A 16,998-nucleotide genomic window follows, 5' to 3' on the forward strand; every position below is an offset into this window, starting at 1 on the left:
CAGATGTAAGTTCGGAACGGTATGGATGGTCCCCCTAGAGAGTACTAGTTTTCTTAATCAGCATTGGATTATAGTGATTAGCTTCATATATATATATATGCTGCTATTGATCCTTGTTGGATTATTTCTGGTTGCCCAGTTCTGACTGATCTATTCTGTAAGGATCGCGCTCCTTTGACGTAAAGTCAGAGGGACGTGGGTCACTGACGTGTGGGCCTAACCTTTGAAGGTCTCACATGTCAGTGATAAAGTCCCTCTGGCTTTACGTCAGAGGAAACTCATCCATTCTGTAAATATTGGAGATCGAATTCTGCAGATACGGAATGCACGTGTTCTCGTCTCGCGGAGTACCGAAATAATACATCAACGCAACACAGGTAGGTTTATTCATTCAACAAGTAATGCCGTGTTCTTTTTGATGGGTTTGTCTACCCCTTGGCGTGTTCTTTTTATGGGTTACGAAACCTACCCCGCTGCACGTAAACCAGGACATGAAATTAACGTATGCTAAATTAAATATTATTAAAAACCCTAAAAATAAATGAATATAATTTTTAAAAACAACTTGTATATAAAATTTTAATAGTTCAGAAAACGTACACGTTAAAAGAAAGAAAAAAAGACAGCCCTTAATATTCTCGAGAGGTGTTAGGCTAAGTTTTCTTTGTTAAGGTTAATTAGAAACTAACATCTTACACATGCAAAACAGAATACTAACTTATTAGCATATGACTAATTAAGTATATATTTTTTAAAAAATATATTAATATAAATTTTTAAAGCAACAATCATATAAAATTTTTAAAAATACACACCGTTAGGTTGAAAAATATATACGTAAGAAACAAAATAGATAAGTAGATAAGTTAGAAAAGTGAACAAACGTAGTCAGCCTTAAAAGTCTTCCCGACCACATGGTTTTGACGAGCAGATATTACGGCTGCGAGCAACACGTTTGGACGATTACATGAGAAAACTCCTCATGTCACGCCGCGGAAGCGGGAGCCATCGCGACACGCATTGCCACCGCCTCTCTCATGCGACTCTGCTCTTCCAAAGCTTGCTGATTTCTTCCAGGCGCCGAGCCGAGACGACCGTGGCATCGCGTCACCTCCTCCATTTTCCAATTTCGCTTAGGCTTATCATTTAAGTTTTTAATCTTAAATTTATAATTTAAAGATGTTTTCATCGTAATTTATTTTGCAACCTTTATTTTTAAATAATTAAGAACAAGTATATAATAGTTTTATTTATAAATTATTTTCATTTGCTAAGTTACTATTTCGCATTTTTTTTCTTATTTGCAAGTATACTGTTTTGCTTTTCTCTCTAATACGCCCAACGATAGAGCCCGCAGCACGAAACCACCCCACACACGCACACAAAAATGGCCATCAATTGCCGTGCCACGCGGTGCCGTGCCTCTGCCTCCCTCTCCTCATCTCTACACCTGCAGCCCACGCGCCCCACCACTGCGCCGCCCGGCCCAGCCCGGCCCGGCCCGGCCCGGCTCAGCCCGCTAGCCCCTCTCGAGCCTCCCGCCCCCCTCCCCCCGCGTTAACCCTCGCCACCATGTGACCCCCCCACACTGCCACTGCCACTGCCACCACATCACTCACTCACTCCCCCACTCCCACCTAAACCTCTCCTCCTCCTCCGCCGCCGCCCGCCGCCCGCCGCCCGCCGCCGCGCACGCGCGAGGCAATGGCCGGGCGCGCGGCGCTCCTCGCGCTGCTCCTGGCGCTCGCGGCGCCGGCGCTGGCCGCGTCGCAGCCCGCCGCCGTGGACCCGCCGCCGTCGTGGGCGTTCCCGAACGCCCGCCTCCGCGCGGCGTACGTCGCGCTCCAGGCGTGGAGGCGCACGGCCATCTTCTCCGACCCGGCGAACTTCACCGCCAACTGGTCCGGCCCCGACGTGTGCGGCTACAACGGCGTGTTCTGCGCGGCGCACCCCACCGACGGCCGCGTCCGCGTCGTCGCCGGGCTCGACCTCAACCACGCCGACATCGCCGGCTATATCCCGGCGTCGCTCCCCGAGGGCCTCCCCGACCTCGCGCTGCTCCACCTCAACTCCAACCGCTTCTGCGGCGTGCTCCCCGACACCTTCTCCCACCTCAGGCTCCTCCACGAGCTCGACATCAGCAACAACCGCTTCGTCGGCGGCTTCCCGGAGGTGGTGCTCTCGCTGCCGTCGCTCAGGTACCTCGACCTCAGGTTCAACGACTTCGAGGGCGCCATCCCGCCCAAGCTGTTCGACCGCCCGCTCGACGCCATCTTCCTCAACTCCAACCGCCTCACGCGCCCCATCCCGCCCAACCTCGGGAGCTCGCCGGCGTCCGTCGTCGTGCTCGCGCACAACCGCCTCGGGGGTTGCATCCCGCCGTCCATCGGGAGGATGGCCGAGACGCTCAACGAAATCGTGCTCATCGACGACGAGCTCACCGGATGCGTCCCGCCGCAGGTCGGGCTGCTCAGGAAGGTGACGGTGTTCGACGTCAGCGGCAACCACCTCCAGGGCCCGCTTCCCGGGAGCGTCGCCGGCTTGGCCGCCGTCGAGCAGCTCGACGTCGCCGGGAACCTCTTCGAAGGCCCGGTGCCGGCGACCATCTGCTCGCTGCAGAGCCTCAAGAACTTCACCTACGAGGACAACTTCTTCTCCTCGCGGCCGGGTTGCCCGGCGGCGACGGCCGACGGGCGGTGGAACTGCATCCCTGGAGCTCCGGCTCAGCGGCCGCCGGCGCAGTGCGCCGCCGCGGCCGCCCACCCGTTCGACTGCAGCAAGGCGCAATGCCAGGCGACGCCGCCGACGACTCGCCGCCCAGGTGGCCGCACGCCGCCGGCTCCTCATAGATCGCCTTTGCCACACCACATGCCTCCGAGACGGACGCCGCCGACGCCGCCGCCGCCGCCGAGCTCGCCCACCCCATCTCACCTGCCGCCGCCGCCGCCAACCTACAGCGAGAGCCCCAAATCCTCAATGCCGCCATCAACCTCACCACCATCCTCTAACGGCGCCTCGCCGCCATCCTCATCCTCGTCGCCGCCCACAGAGCACCCGGGATACGTGTTGCCGCCGCTCTCGCCGCCGCCGACGACGACGACGCCACCAGGACACCACGCTCCGGTCCCGGGAACACCATCCTCGCCGCCAAGCTCTTCTTGGTCGCCACCACCAACACCTCAAGGCGGCGGAGGGAAGCTGCCGTTCCCGCCGGTGCACGGGGTGGCGTACTCGTCGCCGCCGCCGCCTCCATCGGGAGAGAAGCTGCCGTTCCCGCCGGTGTACGGGGTGGCGTACTCGTCGCCGCCGCCGCCATCGAAGCCGTACAACTAGGTAGTGTCACTGTCCGCAGCTGATCTGATCTGACGGTGGATATGGGATCGGTCGCCGCCTCCTCGGCCGGTCGCCGGCGTCGTACGGACTCTCGTCGTTGTTCATCATCACGAGTACATCTTTCACTGTAGTCGTTGGTTGGGGTTGATTAGCTTCCATTTTTCTCTTTTTTTTGAGGTTGTTTGGTCAGATTGAATTCAAAGGCTCTGTGGATTCTTTCTTTCTTCGTCTCCTTTTTAAACTCGCTTTTTTTTTTCCCAACTCGACTCGATCGATCACATCACTTGGTAATAAAGATGGGGATTAGCTTTTGGACGCGGCGATGGAGCGGTCAAAACCGACACGGTCACATGCTGCAGCGGAAGCAGCAGCAGCTGCAATGCAATGCAAGGCGTTGATGAGGCATTTCCGTTCGGTTCGCGCTGTTGCAGTGGCCGTAAGCAGCAGTGACCATTTACTACTCGATGCAGTGAATCTTTAGAGAAGGTACAATGCAGTGAATCTTTAGAGCATGTACAGTTGAGAAGAAATTGGGCTATAGATTTGTAGTAACCGGAATTCTAAAAACGTTATGGGTATATAACAGGCATGATCATGTATTAATAGTGTAGTATATTTTTATAGTTAACTATGGTATAAATAGCATATTAAATTAGCTATAGTTGATTTAGAGGCCATCGTTACTTATACTACTAGAAAATGGCGCGCCAGTTGGCGCGCTTATTAATTATAACCTATATATAACACTTATTACTTATTTAGAATATATATTTGTTAGTTTTGAGTTTTTCTACAATTTTCAATTTTATCTGTTTTTAAAACTAATGGAAAATAGACTGTATATATTTTCTGGTTTATTTAGAACACAATAATTTTGCACAATTGTCAGAACGAAAATTTATTTAGGATAGAGAGTTTAGTTTTCTACTAACTTATCGAAGGTTAAAATATTTCCAAATATCATAAGGAAATTTGATGTATTTTGGTAAAGAAAATCACAAATCTGAATATTTTTTCTATCTCTAGGGGGGTATATGTAAACATCATAATTTACCCAATAGAGTTTCATATGCACACAACATAGCAAAATTTAGTTTGATATACGCACATGAATTACATAGCAAAATTACTTGTCCAACTTATAAAAAAAATAGCCTACTTATTAATAAGTTTTATCTTAGGGCCATTTATAAATACTCTAAACAGAGGGCCTATTTGTAAATTTAGTTTTTTTAGGAAAAAGTTCAGAAAATTGTTTTGGTAGAACCGGACATGTTTTTTTATCCTCTGCATAATTTTTACCTGGGTGTGTAAAAATCATATTTTACCCATTAGATATGCGTATGCATATCATTTAGCACAATTTTATTTTGATATATGCACATGAATTATATAGAAAATTTTAATTTGATGCCCATTGCCTCATGCCAGAGCAAATTTTAAACTTAATAAAATTAGTTGCGAGCGACCTATCAAGCAAAAGGCACCCTCTTGCTGTTATTTTTTCTATCCACGTTTCATTTTATTTCTCGTTTTAACGGGTGAAAACAATCTATCTATTAATTAATAATACGGTATTTGCTTTGATTGCATAGAAATTGTTACATTAATTAATAGAAAAAGATAATAGTTGTATATACATAATATAATGATTGTATTTATATTAAATGTCACAAGACTACAATTATTTGGTGAAATCTAATCATGTTTTTAAAATATGTTACAAAATATAATGTACAAAAGCTAAGAATTGCAAATTTAATTCTATAATTAAAATATGTTGCACAAAACAATAATTGCAAAAATGAAGTACATGTAATCCTAGTGATATTTGCGTGTGACTTTCATCGAGTTCGGGTAGAATCATAGTCGATGATATTCGGTGCACCGTAGTACGGCGTACTATGTAGGTTATGTACTACCGTACTATGTACGTTATTTGCTCAGTGAATCATAGTCGAAAATACTCATTATTTCTCATAGTTCTTGTTCTACGAGTGGTAGGGTGCACCATAATATTCAAAAAATGCTATCCACTTAGTATACTCATTTATCAGAGTAGCTTGGACGTACCGTCAAGAGATAGAAGTGCTTGCTCAATCACATTGAGTTAATGAACAGACCACTTGGTTTGATGGTATGATTGAGCTTCTACGTCCATTATAATTTCGACATTGAATGTATATGTCAGATATACTTATAGATTCAACAAACTTCTAGTTCGCGATAAGTCATATTTAGTTAAAATTCGCGCAAATAATTCCAATATATTTTATGCAATTATATATATTTTACCGCAATATTAATTTAAAATAATAAAAGCATTACAAATAATCAATAATCATAAATGCCATAAATAAATTTTATAATCATGAATATATGAAATATAATTTCAGTGTACAATGCCATTCAAACAAATATTCCAAATACAGAGGGCCATTTATGTATTTTCTAGAAATTTTAGGGTTTAAAACGCAAAGTTTCCAACGCAGAGGAATATGCGATTAATTTTCGGAAACTACAAGGGCCTTTTTGCAAAATCTATGGAGATTTTTTCCTTATCTTCTCTACTTTCTTTCCTTCTTCCTTGGCTTTCCCCTTCATCCACCGATGGCGCCAGCGGGCGCAGAGGCCGGACGGGCGGCGACGGCGCGGCGGGTGCAGAGGCCGGTGAGGCGCTGCGGCCGGCCGTAGGCGTCGTGGCCGGGCGACGGCGAGGAGGAGGCCGTGCGGCGGCTCTGTGCGATTTGGAGGCCGCCTCGGATGGAGGAGGCGGTGGCGGCAGCTGCGGCTGCTCGCGCGCGCGGATCCGGCGGCGGCGGCTCAGGCGCGCGGATCCGGCGGCGGCTCAGGCGCACGGATCCGGCGGCGGCGGCTGCTCGGGCGAGTGGATCCGGGTATTCCCCACGCGGATCCTGAGTCGGCGGCGGCAGCGTAGTCTCACCTCCCCACGGAGGCGGCGTGCCCTCTCACTCCCTCTCCTCCCCGTTCCCTTCCCCTATCTTCTCTCTCGCCGGCAACTCCCACGGGCCGGATCCGGCGTAGGCGTCGGCGGCCCGGTTGCGGCGCCTTCTCCTCCGCCAGATCCGGCGGCGAGAGGGGAGGCGGTGGCGGCGCGGCGGCGGGAGGCGGTGGCTGCCCGGTGGCGGGACGATTATTTAGATGTTATGTTTTAGTGAAAGATTTCTGTGATGTTTTTCAATGTTTCCTGTGATGTTGTTTGATTTGGGATTGGGATTGATTGATTCGGGGTGGATGAGCTCAATGCATCAGCTCGATTAGGAGAGGGGAATCTGTTGTTCTTGAGGATTTTTATTCACTGTGATTTTTTTTATCTACTACTGAGTCATGACTGTTCTAGATGAGGTCCATTGGACATTTTTTTTTCACCGTTGATATGACATCGGACGGCCACGGGAGGGGTGCGCATACGTGGCCGCTTCTCCTGCCGAGAATCCCGCTGGGGCTCGAAGCGTGGTGCCACGTGGCCCAATCACTGGGCAGGGTTAGAACCCTGCAATCGGTTATAGAGATTAAACAAACTCGCTCTTACCACCACTACTACTGCTAGGAGTACCAGAGATCGTAGTGGTGTGTTACCGTTTTTAATTTACCTATCGGGCCCCGTGTACGGTTCACGTGACAGAGGAGGGGGTCCAGTAAAAACTGCGTCTTGCGTTTGTCTGCTCTGCTCTTCCATGTTCGCTGCAAAGTGCAATGCCATTGATCTTGATCTTTCTTCTGCCGGCCATTACCATTTCGCCAAACCAGCGCGACAGCTGACGCGGAGCCGTGCTGGTCGCTGCTGATTAATTAGAGGGTTGATTGCTTGAGAGGTCAGAGAGCTTGGTTTACCTCTGTGTGTGTGGCTTGAGGCCTTGAGATCTGAATCAATGGCGTTTTTTCTGCTCATGTATCATTGTGATCTACTGTTGGGGCTTGTGCCTGTGTTTCTTGCACTTGCATCATCATCATCATCATCATCTGTTCACTAGCCCCTAAGATTACTTAATACCAGTAGCTTACACTCATTAGTAGTACAAAATTGCTCAGGTGGGCAGTTTGAGATTCTTCCGGTTGTACCGTAGTTCAACAACCTGCCTGTGCTTGATTACTTTGTTTCAGAATCCAGATAGAGAATGAGATGCACAGAATTGCAGATTATATTATTTCCTCACCGCGAATTACACACCAATTAGAGGCACTGTCATACAAAAAATATTATTCCAGAATGATATTTGCAAAGCTAGCACTAATTACTGACTACACAAATGCTCTCTATAGAGTGCAAAACGAGCCTCACATGATGATGACCTGGGGACATGCAAAAGTTTCAGAGATGGCTGGGTTTTTAGCTGCTCAGCTTTTTTCAGATTCAGAGTTGACCTGCTAGTTGGATCGCATGCCGCACAGCACGTTGGCGGCCTGACGCGCGAAGTACGTCAGGATGATGTCAGCGCCGGCTCGCCTCAGGCACATGAGCGACTCCATCATCACCTTCTCTTCGTCGATCATGTTCAGTGCTCCTCCAGCTTTGATCATGGAGTACTCTCCAGAGACCTGGATGATTAATTTTAACAAAGCCCGAGATTGTGAGAGGCCTATATCAAAGCCCAACATTCTTGAGATTAATAGAAAACAAGCAGAGGTATATGTATGACCTATATGACTTCTCAGATCAAAGATCAAACTGTACAGGGCGTCGATGACCAAGAATATTTTCTTAACATAACAATAAATCATTTTTTTTTAAAAAAAAAAGACATAATCAATTTGGTGCTTTGAGTATACAAACAGTTGATATCTGGTCAGCTTGTTAAGAACCAAGGAACGATGATGCTATCTAGAGCAGGTATTGGTGCAATCTCTATAAGATGCAAGTATGGAAATCACATAATGCACAGGATGAATGAAAGATCAAGGTTCAACTTTCTCTTGTAATATTGATATGCAAGTATTTTATTGTAAGAGGTACCATAGCAATGCATGAACCAGGAGTGTCATAATGCTTGATGTGGCTCAAACTGAAGAAAAAGTAAACATGAAGGACTCTGATATGAATAAAAGGAAAGATTCTTTTGGGGTATGAAATATCTGATGAACTAGTGAGGCGTGGAGCAACTGGAAGTCTGGAACTGAATTATGGCATGCTAGTGCTAATGCTAACATGACTTCATCAATGGTATTGGATCTAGACAGTAGACAAGGACTACCTAATTTTTTTCAGGGAAGTTGGAAACAGTTTAAAAAAGGGCAGGGATTGGAAACAAGAAAGAAAAAGGGGCTGAAAAGGCAGAACTGATTAGCCATTTAGCCCGATAAACGAACCTGATATGCAGCGATTGGCAATGCTGAATTGTCCCTAAGAAGACGGATGACATCCAAGTATGGCAATCCAGGTTTTACCTGTCAGACGGGAATAGTACTTTTAGAATCAACATGTAAATAAGCTATCTTGGTAATATGGCACTGTTATGCAACGCAAGACAATTACCAGAAGAATATCAGCTCCTTCTGCCTCATCTGCAGCAGTTTCTAGAAGCGCTTCTCTGTAGTTAGCTGGGTTCATCTGGTAACTTCAGAATGAAATGAAAATGATGAATTTAGATATTAAGCAACTAAACAGTATGCTAGATGGAAATAGTAGATTCAGTGCAAGTTCCATACGTCTTCTTGTCCCCAAATCTTGGATTTGAATCCAAAGCTTCTCGGAATGGGCCATAAAACGAGCTGGCGTACCTGCATAAGCATAGTTGATATATGCATTATTTAACTTACAAGAAGGTTCAGTGCTATGGGATACTAGAAATAATATGATGGAATCAGTGACATAGGTATGTACTTTGCAGTATAGGACATAATGGAGACATCATGGAAACCCTCAGCATCCAAAGCAGCACGAATTGCTCCAACACGGCCATCCATCATGTCACTAGGGCTAACTACATCAGCACCAGCACGTGCCTATTGAGACAGACAGTTTCTATGTTACTCAACTATTGCACTTGTGAAGGTACTTGATCAAGATAAAAACAGAATATAAAGAGAACTAGAGAAGAGACAGACCTGTGAAACAGCCTGCTTGCACAGTTGATAAACTGTTTCATCATTCATAATTACTCCTGGTACGAGATGCAAACAAATTGACAATCAGGGTGGGACCACAAAAAATTGTATGGTAAATCATACGACTCAGCTAAGTACTTGGATCAGAAAATAGAAATGAAAATTGCTAATTTGAGCTATAATACATTATAAAAAATAAAATTATAGACTCTAGCATCACCACCCAACATAATCCGAAAACCATATTGACGCCATCAGTGGTACTTCTCAGTAATTATAATTATGCCAGTGATTACTGAAGAGGAGAAATTGTGAATCAACTAGCCAATTACAGCTGGCAACTGATCTTCAGGTATATAGGGCCTTGAAAGAAAAGGTTAGTGTGGGTAACTGGGTATGGAGATGCAACGTTTGCAACATTTTGTAGGAAAAAGGAGGAACACCTAGTTTCATTGTGGAGTGGCCAAAACCGACCAGTTTATTACACCAAAACCTAGACTAGCTGGTTATATCCAGTTTAATACCAGTTGTAGAAACTGCCATTATTATATATTTATATGCATGGAGATATCTTGATTATTCTTGAATATCAGCATTTTTCAGAGTAACCAACATATTCCCCATGCTATCATCGAAACACAAGCAATGGATAAAAACATGCCATATGTTTCTCGCTCTAAAAGCAGTGCAAGGTCAAAAGGTGACCATTTTCCTTACCATCTTCCCTGACAATGCCATCATGACCATCAGATGAATAAGGGTCCAGAGCAACATCCGTGTAGACAACCTAAATCAGACATATTATTAGCAGCAAAGATGTTAGCAATAAAAGTAAAGGCCACAATATAGACTTATACATTCAAATTCAATGAGGGACATGTTACTTACAATGTCAGGGAATTTATCCTTGAGCAGGCGAATAGTCCGTGGAACCAAACCATTATCATTGTATGCCTCATCTCCAGATTGAGACTGAAGGAACAAAGAGTATAAGTCATCCCAAGATATTAATACAGATGAAACAGAAAATGAATTATATTCGTTGAAATACCTTCAATGCATCAGGAACTTTTGGAAACAGCACAAAACTGTTAACACCAACATCACGAGACTTGTAGACCTGCAAGTTATCATATGGAACACATTACATCAAGCCTGAAGACTGGTAGCTACTTAAGAGCTTAACACTATTGATCCAAGCAATATGAAAATGCACATGGATTATCTTCAACAGAATCACTAAAAATCTAAATGCATGACAAGTGATAAACATTTTTTTTTTAGATAATTCCCAGTACTCTGAATACCTCATCAAGAAGCCCATGCCTCCAACCAAGCCTATAGCACCCAGGCATAGCTCCAATAGGAGCATCATCTTCCCCTGCAGATCATCACAAAACGAGCTCAATCTATCAAAATCTAATTGTGTTTGTTCACCATTCATGTCAGTGGATTTAATCACAAACCTTCATGGATGAACAGCGGGAGCACCAAATTGGCAGGTGAGATGGTGGTCTCCTGGAATGCAGCCCTAAGAGCAGGCGACCTGCGGTTGCGACGAGGGCGCTTTGTCAAGTCCTGAACACACATCAAACAAGTCCAAAATTCAGTCCTCTGAAATCATACCACAAACCACAAACGACATTGCAAATCCATCCATTGGGGGGCTTACAAGAGGCCTGATCTGAGGTGTTCCTTCGGGAGCCTTGGGTCTGACCAACGGCGGCGGAGCCGGGAATCTCCCGGCGACGGCGTCGGCCTCGCACTCCTCGATGGTCCTCCCCGACGGCGCCCTGACGGCCGGCGCGGCCTCCTGCTCGCTGCTGACCCTCACGGCCACGGAACGCATCCTTGGCCCGGTTCTTGGCACGGCGGAGCAGCCCCCGAACGCCGCGGGGCCGTGGCAGCTCCTGCCCTGGAGCATCTGCACGTTGGCCGGGGAGAAGGAGACGGTGGACGCCATGGCCTAGCTGCAATGTCCACACCAACCAAAACGGATTCCGCAGACATGGTCAATTTCCACTGTAACAATTGGAGCAAAATTTGATCTTTCAAAGAGCACAAGGGATTGGATTGAGTTCGGCTTTGAAATTTTGAAGGTCGCCAATTCGGGATTGACTAGAGATTGAATTGAGCTTGACGGGTTCTTTTCTTGCAAATCTTGGAGAAGAAGAAGAAGAAGAAGAAGATTAGATGAGGTGGCGACCGTGGCACACGTACCTGGAGGCTGTGGAGAAGAAGATGAGGAGGAGATGATGCGGCCGCAGCAGCAGCAGAGAGGGGGAGAGTTTTCGGAGGGGAGGAATTCTTGTGGCCTGAGTTCTCCCGATGGCGACGCCCACCTTAGCAGACTAGAGGCTTGCGTTTCTCTGTCTCCATCTTCCCCCCCTCCTCTTGTCTTTGTATATCCCTTCAGTTCAGAGTCCAGACCATATCCACATGTCACAGGTTCATCTTACCTGCTACACAACCAATTTTTACTGCAGATAAATGGTTTATTAGCAATCCAAAAATATTTTATATGTAAAATTTTTATGTACTGTACGTATCTTAGAGATTTATAGGCCCAATGCTGAAAATAAACTGCAATGAAATACTCCAAAATCAACTGTAAAATTAAAATTTGGCAGCGGCTTATAAGCTGATGGGAAAGAATGGAACAGCTGACCAGTAAATCCAGTATCAACTAGTACTACTCTTTTCTTATCCATTACCCATGAAAACTCAGAGCATTTGAGCAGTGAGCAACAGACAAACTGAAACAGAAACTGAACAGATGAGGAGAAGAAAATCAGTGTGTGGTTGGGCTGGTAGGATCTGGCAGTTGCAGGAGTGATGAGATTATGGAATTGGTTAAATATTTTTTTAGCTTACAGTAGGAGTGGGTCAGGTTTGATTGCTGAACTTACTGTGGTTAATTTGGATCTTCCAAGGAATCAAGGTGACCTGTAAACAGATTATATGTAAAGAAACACTGCTTCTAGAAACAACTGTTTTCTTTGCTTCAAATTTTGTCCTTTCTTTTTTCCTCCACCTACTTGGTCTAAAATATGTGCAAGTTTACCCTCCCAAAGGAAAAGAAGTAGGAACAGAAGAATATATCATTACAGCCATCGAAATTGTTTCCTGAAGTCAATCTGTTGATCATCTTTACAAAAAGGGCCAAAGTGGCATATCATGTGAACTCCACACGGCTTCTATGGGGAAAAAACATATGCTTTACAAGTTGAAAAGTATACACATTTTGATTTATACGGCAAATATCTGAGTCTCAGAGACATATCAGTCAGGTGTTCTTCTCTAGAACAGATAATGCCGGTGTAAGATAGTTGTTAGCTTTATCTGGTAAATGAGCCACCTGCAGAAACATTCAGTACAAAATAAATTAGAATTGGGAGTGCAACTCTCAATTGGAGAAAGGAGATTAAGAGTTCCATCAGTTGTGGATTCAGAAACACTCACAAGTTCATATAGCTCATTCCCTTGCTCAGCTACATACTCGTAGCATACCTAAGTGAGTAGGTGATAACAAGTTAGTATTGCAACACTGAAAAAAATGGATCATCCTATACAGAAGAAAGTGGAAGAAAGTTACTTACATCAAAACTTTTGTTCCTAGCAGTGGAATCATGCAATGCTTTGACACAAATATCTGCTACATCGGCGCAACTGATACCCTATATTACAAGAAAGATAAGTTATTTATGTATGATGCTATCAACATATTATGGGAAAAGCAGACTCCTATAGTTTATGAAGGTTCACCTGCGAGATTCTGTTCCCTTGATCAAAGATCAATGCACGCTGACCACCAGGTTCTTCCTGGAAAAAAAGGTTGAGTGATCATGATGCAACTGGTTTTAATGATATGTATACAGCAGTCTGCAAATACTGTTATCTAATCATGCTTCATGTAATATGTTCTACTAATACATTATGTTCTAATGATTATTGAACATAGATTGGAAGTGGAGTGCTATTAGCTTAATAAATAATCTGAAAGCAGAATGTAAACTTATGAGCTCAAAGTGAAGCATTTCTGTCAGGAGGTCTATTAATACACCATACCTGCAGTGGACCAGGGCGTACTATTGTGTATCCAAGGCCTGACCTTCTCAATGCATCCTCTCCAGCCTAGAAATGTTCAAAGGTCCTTAATAATTTGATGAACATTTGAATTAGAGAAGTGTAAGCATTTTAAATGGTTATTAAAATTAAAACCTTTTTTGCTTTGAGGACTTGTTCTCTTCTGTTAGGTTCAATCCCAGAACCTGAGCATGAGACCAGTATGAAGTCTGTTTCTTGACCAGTCTGCAAAAGAAATAAAGAGATGCTTTTTAAACATAACCTAATTGAATTGCCTTCTCAATTCTGACAAAAATTCTTGACCAGTCTGCAAAAGAAATAAAGAGATGCTTTTATAACCTAACTGAATTGCCTTTTTCAATTCTGACAAAAAAAAAAAAAGGTCATGTTTCCCTACCAAAATAATCAGTGGGAATGTTGAAGGTATTTAAATTAAAAGAAGAGTTGGATACAACAAGAATTAAACAGGGAAGGAAATGAAAGTAGCGAAGCATGCCACAGATAATCAAACTAGGAACAACTTACAGGCAAAGCTTTGATGTATTCCAATATAAGCTCAAAATTTCTGGGGTCAGTAGCACTTTGAGATCCATCACCAGGTCTCTGCAGAATACATTAAAAGCTGAGCCACCAATTTCATGTTTAATCATCTCTACATTTATTGCCTTAAGGTAACATTTCAAATAAATTCATTGTATTGTACTAACCTGTCTTTTTGGTTCAAACCTAATTGTTAGTGTATGCACAAGAAAAGGGTCTAGGGGAGGATCTTGAGGGTTTACTGGCCGAAAAGCTGAAAATGGTACCCTCACCTGCAGAAAAACAGAGAAGGCAAAAGAAATGGTCAATTCCTGAATTCTTTGATTTCTTAGATGGCAGCACAAACATCTGATCATACAGCTTGGTTATTGAACACAACTTACCCTACAAAATCCTACTTTTGTAGTCATCCGAGCAAAGTACTTCTTGCTCTGGGAGGTGTCAGCCAGCGGACCAGTCTCAAGAATAACAACATATGATCTTCCATTTCCTCCCACCGAAAAAAGTAAGCCATCATACCTTTGTATACAGTGAAAGAATAACATGCCAAAGTTTTCAGTCTGATGCATAATATACGAAAATAAAATCAAAGAATCTTCTTAGTAAAATATACAAATCTTATCATACCTGTCTAGAGTAGATCCCAAAGGAAGAGATAGCCTTTTTGATATCTCAACATATCCACCTCTTGTGAAAACAAATCCTGATTAAAGGTTGTTTCGTAAGAATTGACATGGAAATGAAATCAGCACGTGTAGGCAACTCAAACTTAGTGCATTTGCAGAGAAGCAAGTCCTAAATCTACATAGCAGAAGGTGATACCTGAGAAAACAGCTTGACCAGCCTCTGAAAAGTCAAATGATGCATCGATACCTTCATCAAACCTAGAAGCAAATGTGTTTGGAAAATAAGATCCCTGGTCCACCTCCCAACCATTCAGAGACTTGGGAGATTTAAATTTTGCTATCAGGAGTTTGCTCTTGCTGCTTTTACCAGCCCTAAGCTGAGCCAATTCATTGTAGTAATCCTGCAGCGTAATGCAGAGCTGAGTTAAAGAAATTTTCAATGAGGCAAGAATACTCTCAAAATCAATAACATTACTACCGGTAAGATGATAAATTGAGGTCATAAGGAATACCTGGAAAGCCTTGCTAACATTCCTTACTCCTTGATTATCAACCCTATTTAGGTCTCCAGTAATAGTTGAGCGTGCAGTTGCGCAATAGATTATCTTGCTGCAACCTGAAACAGCCGATTTGACAGTTGAAGGATCACCAACATCACCGACAACAATATCCACCGACCTTGGGAGCATATCTATCACTTCAGCATCATTCCTTCTAACTAAAGCCTGTTATAATGTTAAAACCATGGTACGAACAGATCAGATAATCACCATCTGTAAATACTTTGCAAATTTTCAGAAACATTACTGTTCACTGTCCATTTCCAACGTCGAAATGTTTTCCAATTTTGCTATTGATCACTCTTTGTTTCTCAATGTTCATTGTTAGGGAGTACCGAGTACGTATGCATATTATACGTTGCATACTTTGTCATATTCAACACAGACCTTAAATCCTGGAGAATTCAGCAAATGGGGATGAAGCAGATAACTAAATGCACACACATAACTAGAACCAACTAGATGAAGATACCAGGAACTATAGTTCAAAGCCATCAATTATCACTTTTCAGTAAGTATAGCATCAGTTTTGAAGTTGCAAACATGGAAGGAAACAATCTGGATTCTAGACAGAGACATTGATGATATGAAACATCACAGATCATGTTTTATTCTTAAATCACACTCTCAACCAGTCCCTTAGAATGTTCATTTGCCAGTAAGATCAGCTCAGTGCAGATATATTATTTGAACTGGAACTAGTATAATTAGCAAGTGAGTATAGATTAGATATAGCTGACCTTGACATTGTACCCGCGGAGCATGAGCTTGCGGACGACGATGCGGCCGATGCGGCTGGTGGCGCCGACGACGAGGACGGTGGTGTCCTGCGCGCCTGGGACGGTGAACTCGCACATGGGCCCGCCGCGGATGAGCACGGCCTGCTCCTCCTCCGCCAGCGCCGTCGACGACGCGCTCGACATCTGCCCCAGCCGCGAGAACTTGCGCCACACCTCGTCGAATATCTGCCGCGACCGCCGCCCCAGCCCCACGGGGCTCACCGCCATCACCTCGTCCAGGTCCAGCCCCGCCGCCTTCTCCTTCCTCTTCCCCTCCTCTCCATCCTCCTCCGTCTTCTTCTCCTTCACCTCCTCCTCCTCCTCCTCCTCGAGCACCGCCGTCGTGCTGGGCTCCGACGACGACGACGACCTCTTCCCCTTCCTTCCTCGCCGGGATCGCGCCTTCTTACGCGGCTTCGCCTCCACCGCAGCATTGGCGGAAGCGACACCCGGCTCGGCCGCCCCTCCCTGATCCACCTCGGCGGCCACCTGCGTGGGCTTCGTGGCGAAGCAGCACGCGCCGCCGTGGTGGTGGTATCTCCTCCCCACCACCACCCCTCCTCCCGCGGACGGGCCGGCCGCCAGCGGGAGCGCCCGCGAGGGGGACGCGCAGTGGTGGTACGCGATGACGGCTGCGGCGCCGCCGCCGCCCGGAGGCGCCCGCGCGGCCACGATGGCGGCGGCCATGGATGGATGCTGCTGCGGCGGTGGAAAATTGGCTGCGAGATTGCACTGGGCGACGACGCGGCCGCGCGCGGGCGCGGTGATAAAGCGGGGAGGACGTCTGAGTGGCTGCCGTGATGGGGCTCCGGTTGTGGCTGCGGTTGCGAGTTCGCTGGGCCCCGCGGCGCCAGTGACAGAGAGAGAGAGAGAGCAAGCGTACGTCGGCGTCACGAGTGGTGGGGCGCGGGGGCGCCCACGCCGCGCGCGGCGCGACACGAGCAGTTCGAAACGGATAAAATGCGAGGGAGGCGTGGACGTGGCGATTCTGGGTTCACTGCGCCTTTT

General features: G+C 45.6%; 3 protein-coding genes across 4 annotated transcripts; 1 reads left to right on the top strand and 2 right to left on the bottom strand.

Moving 5' to 3' along the window:
* The first annotated feature begins 1,704 nt into the window (after nt 1–1,704).
* On the top strand, nt 1,705–3,880 carry LOC127775720 (leucine-rich repeat extensin-like protein 1). The gene has a single exon (XM_052302008.1). It carries the CDS (start codon nt 1,705–1,707, stop codon nt 3,331–3,333), a length of 1,629 nt encoding a protein of 542 aa, XP_052157968.1. The 3' UTR covers nt 3,334–3,880.
* A 3,598-nt stretch (nt 3,881–7,478) lies between these two features.
* On the bottom strand, nt 7,479–11,781 carry LOC127777730 (delta-aminolevulinic acid dehydratase, chloroplastic). Its single transcript, XM_052304349.1, has 13 exons — nt 11,620–11,781; nt 11,072–11,369; nt 10,866–10,977; nt 10,707–10,780; nt 10,451–10,519; nt 10,288–10,371; nt 10,117–10,186; nt 9,400–9,455; nt 9,176–9,297; nt 9,001–9,072; nt 8,828–8,909; nt 8,662–8,739; nt 7,479–7,893 (listed from the first exon to the last, which is right to left on the bottom strand). The coding sequence occupies exons 2-13, from the start codon at nt 11,360–11,362 to the stop codon at nt 7,723–7,725; spliced, it is 1,281 nt and encodes a 426-aa protein (XP_052160309.1). The 5' UTR covers nt 11,363–11,369; nt 11,620–11,781; the 3' UTR covers nt 7,479–7,722.
* A 701-nt stretch (nt 11,782–12,482) lies between these two features.
* LOC127775478 (protein HIGH CHLOROPHYLL FLUORESCENCE PHENOTYPE 173, chloroplastic-like) lies at nt 12,483–16,795 on the bottom strand. Of its 2 annotated transcripts, XM_052301726.1 has the most exons (13): nt 15,952–16,776; nt 15,164–15,376; nt 14,848–15,052; nt 14,653–14,728; nt 14,409–14,544; nt 14,193–14,297; nt 14,011–14,088; nt 13,621–13,710; nt 13,468–13,533; nt 13,165–13,221; nt 12,999–13,076; nt 12,862–12,909; nt 12,483–12,757 (listed from the first exon to the last, which is right to left on the bottom strand). In XM_052301726.1, exons 1-13 carry the CDS (start codon nt 16,675–16,677, stop codon nt 12,686–12,688), a joined length of 1,950 nt encoding a protein of 649 aa, XP_052157686.1. In that variant the 5' UTR covers nt 16,678–16,776; the 3' UTR covers nt 12,483–12,685. The 2 variants fall into 2 exon arrangements, with proteins under 2 accessions (XP_052157686.1, XP_052157687.1); XM_052301727.1 differs by lacking the exons at nt 12,483–12,757; nt 12,862–12,909; nt 12,999–13,076; ... (1 more) ...; nt 13,468–13,533; nt 13,621–13,710 and adding an exon at nt 13,733–13,792 and having other exon boundaries at nt 15,952–16,795.
* Nucleotides 16,796–16,998: the final 203 nt, after the last annotated feature.

The sequence above is a fragment of the Oryza glaberrima genome, chromosome 6 (genome assembly GCF_000147395.1).
Source record: "Oryza glaberrima chromosome 6, OglaRS2, whole genome shotgun sequence".
NCBI classification, from domain to species: Eukaryota; Viridiplantae; Streptophyta; class Magnoliopsida; order Poales; family Poaceae; genus Oryza; species Oryza glaberrima.

Bases quoted from the DNA above. Each gene is read 5' to 3' on its own strand.
- LOC127775478 (XM_052301726.1), bottom strand. From the start codon at position 16,677: ATGGCCGCCGCCATCGTGGCCGCGCGGGCGCCTCCGGGCGGCGGCGGC. The intron at 15,053-15,163 runs GTATTCCTTATG...ATTACGCTGCAG, and splicing joins ATGTTAGCAAGGCTTTCCAG to GATTACTACAATGAATTGGC. The intron at 14,729-14,847 runs GTATCACCTTCT...ACCTTTAATCAG, and splicing joins TGGTCAAGCTGTTTTCTCAG to GATTTGTTTTCACAAGAGGT.
- LOC127777730 (XM_052304349.1), bottom strand. From the start codon at position 11,362: ATGGCGTCCACCGTCTCCTTCTCCCCGGCCAACGTGCAGATGCTCCAG. The intron at 10,978-11,071 runs GTAAGCCCCCCA...ATGTGTGTTCAG, and splicing joins CACCTCAGATCAGGCCTCTT to GACTTGACAAAGCGCCCTCG. The intron at 10,187-10,287 runs GTAAGTAACATG...TGTCTGATTTAG, and splicing joins AGGATAAATTCCCTGACATT to GTTGTCTACACGGATGTTGC.
- LOC127775720 (XM_052302008.1), top strand. From the start codon at position 1,705: ATGGCCGGGCGCGCGGCGCTCCTCGCGCTGCTCCTGGCGCTCGCGGCG.